The sequence below is a fragment of the Rhincodon typus genome, chromosome 33, assembly GCF_021869965.1.
Source record: "Rhincodon typus isolate 14 chromosome 33, sRhiTyp1.1, whole genome shotgun sequence".
Lineage (NCBI taxonomy): Eukaryota > Metazoa > Chordata > Chondrichthyes > Orectolobiformes > Rhincodontidae > Rhincodon > Rhincodon typus.
Window position 1 is genome coordinate 24,655,383 of NC_063364.1, and position 10,604 is coordinate 24,665,986.

General features: G+C 43.3%; 1 protein-coding gene across 1 annotated transcript in view; it reads left to right on the forward strand.

The window, feature by feature from the left end:
* Window positions 1–3,694: 3,694 nt before the first annotated feature.
* ticrr (TopBP1-interacting, checkpoint, and replication regulator) overlaps window positions 3,695–10,604 on the forward strand; it is a 37,122-nt gene continuing 30,212 nt past the window's right edge. The window contains exons 1-2 of the mRNA XM_048615744.1: window positions 3,695–4,375; window positions 7,225–7,540. Of these exons, the coding sequence (XP_048471701.1) occupies window positions 3,788–4,375; window positions 7,225–7,540 (904 nt within the window). The 5' untranslated portion in view covers window positions 3,695–3,787. The remainder of the gene's footprint in view (window positions 4,376–7,224; window positions 7,541–10,604) is intronic.

Consider the following 10,604-nt stretch of genomic DNA (forward strand, 5'->3'; position numbering starts at 1 on the left):
AATGCAATGATGCCCTAATATTGATTCAATGGAAAACAACTTGTGCAAGGGATTGAGAGTGGGAGTAGCCAGTGAGCATAAGCTCTGCACAAGTTACTTACAAGCAGTTCCTATGTCTAACTGCTTCACTAAATAACTGTGACAGCCTGAACTGGAATTAATACCTGAGCACTCCTGGGAAGTGTGTGTGAGTGATTATTAGCTCAGAAACAAAGTGCTGTTATGTGGTTTGTGTTAAATTTTCAGTCAAGATAAAGACGGAAAAAGTTTTTGTTAATTTACATAGAAAAGTGAAAATTCTAAATTTTAAAGATGCATGTTTATGAAACATTTAGATGTTTTGTTAAATATTCCTTCAACAATTATTAGAAGTATTTTTGAAATATTGTCTAGACTTCAAAAGTTTTAAAATTTTAATTTATTTTCAGGACGAGGCTGATATCTGTTGCCCATATCTAGTCCCCTTTGAAAATAGTGGTGGGACTTCTTAACTGCAGAGGTTGTGTGGTGAACATATGCCTACTTTGGTGTTAGGTAGAAAGTTCCAGGAATATGATTTGGTGGCAATGGAGTAAAGCTCTTTGTTTCCAAGTCAGGATAGTATTTAATGGGCACTTCGGAGGCAATTCTGCGCTTACATACCTGGCGCCTTTTAAGTGATAAAGCTCCCAAGTCCGGAAAGCACTATTAAAGAAGCCTTGACAAATTTCTTTAGAGTATTCTGTAGAAAGCAAAAAAAAATGTAGCCACTATACTAATAGTGGAGGGAGTGGATACTTAAACCACTGGATGAAGCACTGATCAAGTGCACGTCCCCTGGAGAGTAGTGACTTTCTTCAGTGTTGAAGCTGCATCAATCCAGGAAAACGGGTTGTGTCCTGTGATGGTAGAGAAGCATTGGGAAGTCAGGAAGTGAGCCATTTCCTTAGGAATATCCAGTTTCTGACTTACTCTAGCAGCTATGGTATTTTAGTAGCAGTTCAGTTTCTTGTAAATGGTGGTCTGTCACGATATTGATGGTAGGGGTAAGGCAATGGGGAACCCCTGCAGAATTCTCCTGGGGCTGAAATGGTTGGCTTCCAACAATACACAGTCTCAATTTTTCATTGTGCATATAATTTCAGCCAGCTGGGAGTTTCACCCCTTAAATCAAATGGGGGTGACATGATTGAACTATGCAATAGGATGAAAGACATTGGAAGATTAGATAGGAAATTACTCTGGTTTCTAAAGGAGAATCTAGATTGAGAAGAACCTTACATCTTAGAATTTGAACTAAATGAATGCAAACACATCTTCCCAAAAAGATATGAAAGAATGCAGAATATCCTGCTCCATGTTGCTATAACTGCAGAATCAATTGAATGTATAAAAGGGTTACTTATGTGGATGGTTACAAAGGTATCTAAAATGTAAGAAATTGTGATGAAAATGATCAGGTGTATCCCAGAACTTTGTGGAAGTGATTGCTGGGATTTGTGTATCATAAATAACCACGGTGAGGTGCAGGAAGTCTGGGGGTTGGCAAATGTGTTGCCATTATTTGAGAAAGGTGGTAGGTGAAAGCCAGAGAATTATAGACTGGTGAACCTGAGGTCAGTGGTGGGTAAGTTGTTAGGAGTCCTGTGGGACAGGATTTACATGTATTTGGAAAGGCAAGGATTAATTCGGGAGAGTCAGTATGGCTTTGTGCATGGGAAATTGTGTCTTACTAACTTGAGTGAGTTTTTTGAAGAGGTGACAAAGAAGATTGATGGAGGCAGAGCAGTGGACGTTGTCTTTATGGACTTCAGCAAAGCGTTCGACAAGGTTCCGCATGGTAGACTGGTTAGCAAGGTTAGATCACATGGAATCCAGGGAGAGCTAGCCATTTAGATACGAAATTGGCTTGAAGTTAGGAGACAGAGGTTGGTGGTGGTCTTTCAGACTAAAGCCCTGTGACTAGTGGAATGCCACAAGGTTCGTCTTTTTATTATTTACGTAACTGATTTGGATGAGAACATAGGAGGTGCAGTTTGTAAGTTTGCAGATGACACCAAAATTGGCAATGCAGCGGACACCCAAGATGGTTACCTTAGAGTACAATGGGATCTTGATCAGATTGGCCAAGGATTGGCAAATAAGGGCAGGACTTATACAGTTAATGGTAGGATCCTGGGGAGTGTTGCCGAACAGAAAGACCTTGATGTGCAGATTCATTATTCTGTGCAAGCGGAGTTGCACGTAGACAGGGTTGTGAAGAAAGCATTTGGTACACTTGCCTTTTTGGGTCAGTGCAATGATTATAGGAGTTGAGATGCCATTTTGCGGTTGTACAGAACAATAATTAGGCTACTTTTGGAATACTGCATTCAATTCTGGTCTCTGATATAGGAAGGATGTTGTTGAACTTGAAAAGGTTCAGAAAAGCTTTATAAGTATGTTGTCCGAGTTTGTGGGTTTTATCTATAGGGAGAGGCTAATTAGGCTGGGGCTATTTTCCCCTGGAGTGACAGAGGCTGAGGGGTGACCTTGGAGTCCTTTAAAATCATGAAGGGCTTGGATAGGGTGAATAGCCAAGGTCATTTTGCCCACAATAGTGGATTCCAAAACTAGAGGGCATTGGTCCAGGGTGAGAGGGGAAAGATTTAAAAAGGACCTAAGGCCAACTTTTCACACAGAGGATGGTGTGTGTATGAAATGATCTGCCAGAGGAAGTGGTGGCGGCTGGTACAATTACAACATTTAAAATGCATCTGGGTGGGTACATAAATAGGAGGGGTTTGGAGGCATATGGGCCAAATGGGACTCGATTAATTTAGGATGTCCGGCATGAATGAGTTGAACCAAAGGGGCTGTTTCCGTGCTGAACAATACTGTGGTTCTATGACACTGATAAAGAGCTCCCATAGCGAATAACATAATCAAGCGTTCAAATAATGTTTCTCTTTGCAACAATGGCAGAGGTTCGTTATGCTATATACTTCCGCTGTTGCCCAAATTGCAAAGTGGTAGCAGTGATTGTACTCTTGCCCCTGAGTTAGTCGGTTGTGGGTTCAGATCCGACTTCCTGAGATAGGTGTCAACTTTTGGATAATGATTAAAAGTAAGTTAAACCAAGGACCCTATGTGTGGAAGTAAAAAGTATTGTTGCATTATTTCAAAGAAAAGCAGTGGCAATAGGCCCTGACCAATGTTCCTCAATCGATATAATCAGTGATGACGTCGGAGCTTCTACTGCACAACTGAGTTTCTACCTCCGCTAAAAGTAACATTTAGGGCCATGTTTAAATGTTTTTAAAAAGACAAACGGCAGTGCAACTCTTCACAACTTGAAGATCCCATTGGCTGGACCTTGCTGTTTACTGTGAGGCTATCCAATCGGAGAGCGGAAATGGTGTGAGCGTGACTATTGGACAATGATCGAAGCATATTATCCAATCAGTGACAACAAGGTGCAGGGCTGGATGAACACAGCAGGCTAAGCAGCATCCAATCAGTGAGTTCCCACGGGCAGCTGCGCTCCGAGCTGACCAATCGGCGATACAAGGGTCGTCTTTTGGCCAATCGTCAAGGGGGAGGCCTGTCGGACGTTAGACCAATCAGAGGAGAAGGACGTTCGGGGAATTGTCCAATGATCGGACGTAGCGATGGGACTGCCACCAATGGAAGTTGAGGAGGGAAAGGGCGCCAAAAATTGTCGGTTGAAGTCAGGAATGGCGGCGGCTGCTGCGGGAGAGCGGCGCTGAGGGACTTTTCCCTCTGGGCTTAGGGGTAGTGAGTGACGGGTTCTATCCCGGGGTCGGTCATGGTTTCTCACAACATCGCCTTCCTCGTGGGTACGGCGGCGGAACCCCGGCCGGTGCGACAGGCCGCTCTCCGTGTGCTGTTACACTCGGCTTGCGGCTCCGGCCTCCACAACGTCCGCTGGGCTTTCAAACTCTTCGACTCGGCGGCGGCGAGGGCGAGAGGCCGCGGCGGGTCCCGGGGCCACGGCTTCAGGGAGCTAAGGCTCCGGCACCTGGAGGAGCTGGAGGAAGCCCTGAGCCGAGAAACAGCGGCCAGTCGGGAGCGGGGGCCCGCCGTTGCCTCCGCCACTCAGACCGCGCTGATCGAGGCCTTATCGGACTATCAGTGGGACCAGCCGGACATCACGTCCCCCGCTAAGCCCCGCCCGGGGTCAGGAACCGAGGCCCCGCAGCCCCGAGCTCGGAGTTCCCTCTTTCTCTTTGTCCCCTGCCCGCACTCCCGGGATGAGTTACTCGGCTTCCTGCAGCTCCCCGCTAGCCACAACTGCCAGCAACTGGCCGAGAAAATCATCCCGGCTTCAGTCCGGACCTTACTCTCTAGCCATTCCATCGCCTTCCATTGGGTGGATACCCAGTGCCTCCAGCAGGTACCCGATTTTAATTTCTCGTGGTTAGTCGGTTTTAAAGTCCTGTCCCTGCTTTCAGTTGCTCGCCCCACCAATTACCACCCCCGACTTCACCCTCCCCCAGTCTACCCTCACTTTGATTGCCCCTCTCTGACTTCGCCCCCACCTCCTTTCCTCTCATTTGGACCCCTGTTTTTCCCTGACTTAACCCGCTGCCGCCTTCGCACCCCCGCGACTTCACATCACTTCCCCACCGCCCCCCCAACCTTGTTCTCCTTACTTTGTCTCCTTACTTTGTCTCCTTGTCATTCCACACTTCGCCCCACCATCACGACTTTCCACTCACATCAGTAATTTCTTACATGTCTCAAAGATCTCTGCCTCTAAATCTATTAGAAATAAGCATGTGGATGAATTAAACTTAAAGATAACAATTCATATGACAAAGTTCAAACAAAATCAAAAGGAGTGTAAGTGTCTTTTAACATCTATAAAATACACTCTGCTACCCATTGGCCATATAAAGTTTCAAACATGTGGCCAGATATTGTATGCACCCTTTCCAAAGCCACCCAGGCCTGGTCCAGGTCCAGTCCTACTCCAGGACTTCACGTGACTTTGGTTCACATTCCAGTGCTGTATTGTGGAAATATTACACTGTTGGGGGTACCCTCTTTTGGGTAAGAGGTAAAACCACAAATATCTGCCAATTCTGGTTAACGTTAAAAGGAATGTTCCTGTGGCACCATTTGTGGAAGTGGACAGTGTTCTGTTGTCCCAGAGGCTTATTGAAAATACTTTCAAAGTTCAATTTGCATATTTGTTATGACTCTTGGATACATTGTGCCCAAATTGGCAGCTGCATTCAGCTACATAATTGCATGTTTTACTGTGTCATTTGTGCTTGGAGTATGTCGTATTAAGTCTACTAATTTATATGAACAGAATTGGTCAGATTCTGTTGTGTCAAATCAAAATGTATTCATGAATACCCAACAACAGCCAGTGTGACATTTATACCTGCTACGTGCTATGCATTAGAGTAAAATGTATCATCGTATGAAGTGTATCTTTCCAAGTGAAATGTTACACTGCCAATCCTGCTCCTTTTTTGACTGGATGTTGAAGAATCATAGCAATTGATAATATAGAAAAGTACCCGAGCCAATGCTTTTTCTTGACCAATGTATTGAAAAACTAATACTAGTTTTACTACATCAATACTATTTGTCATCTTGCTATGTACAACTGAGTTGCTGTACATGCCCAATTATCAGTTACTGCATTTCAAGAAGTAATTAAGCAGATATAAAATGCTTTAGTTTGTTCTGAAAATTGATAAATCATTACCGTTTATAATAGGTCTTCCAGGCAGTGAATTTCTTTTTCTTATTTCAAAGCATACCTTATTCATAAAAAAAGCTTTGTAGTTACTAAAGCAGTTTGGTTCTGTAAAGTCTTAGCATATGGAAAACAAACAAACGTTGGTGTTTGATTCTACCCAGCAAACAAATGAAAAGCATTTTTTACTTGTACATATATTTTGAGGCGCTGGGAGGGTCCGATAACTGAATAGACCACCATTGTACTTTGGCCGAATTACCTTAGTGGTCTTCCCCCATTGTGCCTTGGCGGCAGCTGTCCCAAAATTAAATGCATCCCTCAGCACATAGTCCTGGACCTTGGAATGTGCCGTCTGGAATACTTGTTTGAGGTCCACAGCTTGCACCGGAAGACTAACAAGTTTTGGACACACAAAAGAGCATCTTTCATAGAGTTGATGGTCCTCTGGGCACAGTCAATATTTGTTTGTCTCAGTGTGCATCCCGGGGAATAGACCATAAAGCACAGAGTCCTGCATGATGGAGCTACTTAGGGCAAATCTTGACAAGAACCACTGCATCTCTCTCCAGGCTTCCTTGGCAAAGGCACATTCCAGCAGGAGATGCGTGACAGTCTCTTGCCCTCCCTCCCCCCAGACACCCGCACATCACGTACATCTCACACACACCTGCTTCAAGGGTAGTGTGTGGTGGTGCAGGGAATCTAGCCGTGTAGGATCTCGCAGGTAGTGCCCTCCTCACCACCAGCCAAGTGACATCTTTGGTGCTTGTTGGAATGTTCTGACAATAAGGCTTATTTCTACTACCTGTCACACTGAACATTGTTGTAAAGTGGCAAATTTTCACTCAGCACTGTAGGAGATTGACTAATGTTTTTGTTACACTGTGTTTTGCGTTTTGTCATGCATGTAAATTGCTGTCACAAATTATTTCTTGCTTTTCTTGACTCATAATTGACTTTAAGAGCTACCTAAGAGAAACTGGCTTCTAATTCACCTCCAAAATGCAAAGCATTGTAGCCTTAAAGGAAATTTCCAGACTGCAGACCTCTGGAGTCATTGGCTGAGGCAATCTAGTTTTTAAGCTGCACAACCGTCCTATTGCAGTTCTATCTTTTCCATGCTTCTTGATTTTGTTTAATTTTGATGGTCTGTCTTGGGTAAATATCAACGATTCTAAAGTAGTATTAACTGATGTGTGGAGAGATCAAAAGGGTGGGTGAGGATCTAGGTGTTGGCCTAGCCAATATTTATTCCTTCAACAATATCGCTAAAACAGATTATAAAGTCATTATTACATTGTATCTGAGATAGTAGGAACTGCAGATGCGGGTGAATCCGAGACAACAAGGTGCAGGGCTGGATGAACACAGCAGGTCAAGCAGCATCATAGGAGCAGAGAGGCTGACGTTTCAGGCCTATTACATTGTATCTCATTGCTTTTATGAGGCTTTGCAGTGCACAGTTTTGCTTTTATAATTTGTATGTTTAGTTTGACAAAAATCTTTTGTTTTTTCTTCCCTTCTAGTTCATTGGAACTTCTGATCATATTGGATATAAAGTGGTTTCTGAAGTGATGCGCTCAGTTGGTGGAAGTTTAATTCCCTTTACGGCTTTAATGCAACTTTCAGTTAATGACTCTGCTTTACTATTGGGCAAAATGTCCCAAGTTGGTCATAAGATTGCTTTTGAGAAAGATGGAGTAGATAAAGAGTTTGTGAAACTAAGGGAAACAGAAGCTGCTCTCTTTCCATTTGATTGCAGTATGAATTACTTTGTGAATGTTGAAAGTTTCTATCGGAAGATGTTTCCTCTTCAAGTAGGATTACTGACTATCACCCAAGGTAATTATCCTTTTTCCTACCGTTGTCAGTTTTGAATGTCTGCTTTCTAGACATTAATGAATAATATGTTTTTTTTTATTCCCTAGTTTAAATGCTATAGAGGCAATTAACTCTACCTTGCTGAAGTTCCAAGGTAAAGTTACTAATGGCACAAAGCAATTTCCACTCTTGTCAAAGCTAATTTCCGGTCTTGATCTAGAATGGGGAAGCAACCTGAGTCAAAGTTCCTGTGCAAGACATTCTGTCACCATTTTAATTTGACAGCCTGGAAATGTCAATCCAGTGTCATGTCAAAATTGTTCAGGGGGTTCCTGTTACTTTTACAATTCTTTAGGACATTCTCGTTAAAGTTTCATAAATATAAACTCAAGTATGAAAAATCATGGGGCTGCATTTTAGTGAATTTTGTTTGTTAGTATTTGATTTATAGCTACTTTAATGGGGGAGATGTTTACTTTTTCTCCCTCTATTACTACCCAATATATCATTAAATTTGGTGAATTATTTGTGTAAAATGAGACCCCATCTGCCTGGTGTTTGCTACTGTTAAGATCCTATTTTACTATTTGAAAAAGTGCGGACAGTTCTCCTGTTTTGGGCAAAGTTTCACCCTCAATACTATCCAATTGGGTTGACTTGATAGCGTTGCCTCTTTCTGTGTGCAAAATAGCTAACAAAGCTATGCATAAATGCTGCCTTTCAAAATAGCTTATTGAATGTGAATGTGAAGATTGACTGGGACTCCCTTAGTGCCAGGGGCTTTGAAGGGGAGCAATTTGTCCAGGAGAGTCTTTTTTTTTCAAACAGTATGTGGATAGTCTGATGAGGGAGGGGACCATACTGGACCTGGTATTGGGAAATGAGCCTGGACAGGTGATCAAAGTTTCGGTGGTGGAGCATTTTGGGAATAGTGACCATATTTCTGTATGTTTTTGGATGCTTATGGATAAGGGCAAGAGTGGACCTCGGATGAAGGCATTAAATCGGGCTAGGCCAACTATAACAGAATTAGGCAAGAATTAGAGAATGTGGATTGGGAGCGGCTGTTTGAGGGCAAATCCCATTCTGACATTTGGGAGTCTTTTAAGGACTAGTAGATTAGAGTGCAGGACAGGCATATTCCTGTAAAATGAAGGTCAGGAATAGCAGGATTCAGGAAAGCTGGATGGCAGGGGAAATTATCAGCTTTGTCAAAGAAAAAGGAAGCATACCTAAGGTCTAGACGATTTAGAAACAAACAAAGGCCTTGAAGAATATAGAAAAAGTAAGGAGGAGGTCAAATGCGGAGTTAGGAGGACTAAAAGGGGCAATGAAATGTCCTTGGCCGGCAGGGTTAAGGAGAATTCCAAAGCATTTTCTACATAGATTAGGAGCAAGAGGATAGCTAGGGAAGGAGTCCCCTCAAGGATAAAGGAGGGAGGTTATGTGTGGAGCCAGAGGAAATGGGTTCTTTTTAATTCTTTAATGGGGATCTGGATGTCTGTGGCTGGGCCAGCAATCATTACCCATCCCTAATTGTCCAGAGTAGTTGAGAATCGACCACATTGTTGTGGGTCTGGAGTCACATCTAGGACATTAGTGAACCAGATGGGTTTTTCCTGATAATCGACAGTGGCTTCATGGTCATCATTTGACTCTGTTCTTTTCACTGAATTCAAATTCCACCAACAACTGTGGCAGGATTCGAACCCAGGCCCCCAGAACATTACCTGAGTTTCTGGATTAACTGTCCAGTGATAATACCACGAGGCCATTGCCTCCCCTGACCACCTTAATGAGTACTTTATGTCTGTATTTACCAAAGAGAGGGACGTGAGAGATGTTGAGGTTGGGGAAAAGTGTATGAATGCTCTTGGGCAGGTCAGCATAATGAAGGAGGAAGTGTTGGGTGTCTTGAAATATGTTAAGGTAGACAGGTCACCAGGGCTAAATGGGATCTATCCCAGGATACTGTGGGAGGCAAGACAGGAAATAGCTGGGGCCTTAACACATCTTTGCATCCTCTTTTAGCTTCAGGCAAATTTCCAGAGGACTGGAGAATGTACCTTTTGTTTAAGAAGGGAACCAGATAATCCAGGTAATTGCAGACCAGTGAGCCTGACGTCCGTGGTGGACAAGCTGTTGGAGAAAATACAGAGGAGCAGAATTTATTCACATTAGGAAGTGAATAGTCTTGTAAGAGATAGGCAGCATGGGTTTGTGTGGGGCAGGTCATGTCTCACCAACTTGATTGAGTTTTTTTGAGGAGGTGACAAGAATGATTGAGGAGGGAAGGGTAGTGGATGTTCTCCATGTGGACTTTAGTGAGGTATTTAATAAGGTACCTCACAGCAGGCTCGTTCAGACGGTGGAATCCAGGGCGAGATGGATACAAAACTGGCTTGGTCATAATGGACAGAGTAGCAATGGAAGGGTGCTTTTCGGAATGGAGCTCAGTAACTCGTGGTGATCTGGGACCTTCGTTGTTTGTAATATATATATTTAAATGATCTGGAGGAGAACATAGGTGGTCAGATCAGTAAGTTTGCGGATGACACCAAAATTGGCAGAGTGAGGAGGAATGTCAAAGGCTGCAGCAGGATGTAGATTGCAGATTTGTGCAGAGAAATGGCAGATAGTTTAATCCTGACAAATGCAAGCTGATGCATTTTGGAAGATCAAATTTGGGTGCAAATTATATAATAAATGGCAGAACCCTTAGGAGCATAGACATACAGAGGGATCTGGGCATACAGGTCCACAGATTCCTGAAAGTGGCAACACAGGTGGATAAGGTGGTCAGGAAGGCATACAGCATGCTTGCCTTCATCGGTTGGGGCATTAAATATAAAAGTTGGCAAGTTATGTTACAGCTATACACAACTTTAGTTTGGCCATATTTGGAATATTGCATGCAGTCCGGATCACCACACTACCAGAAGGATGTGAATGTTTTGGAGAGGGTGCGGAGAAGTTTCACCAGAATGTTGTCTGGTCTGGAGGGTTTTAGTTACGAGCACAGGTTGGATAAACATGAATTCTTTTCACTGGAAAGATGAAGACTGAGGGGCAATCTGAAAGAGGT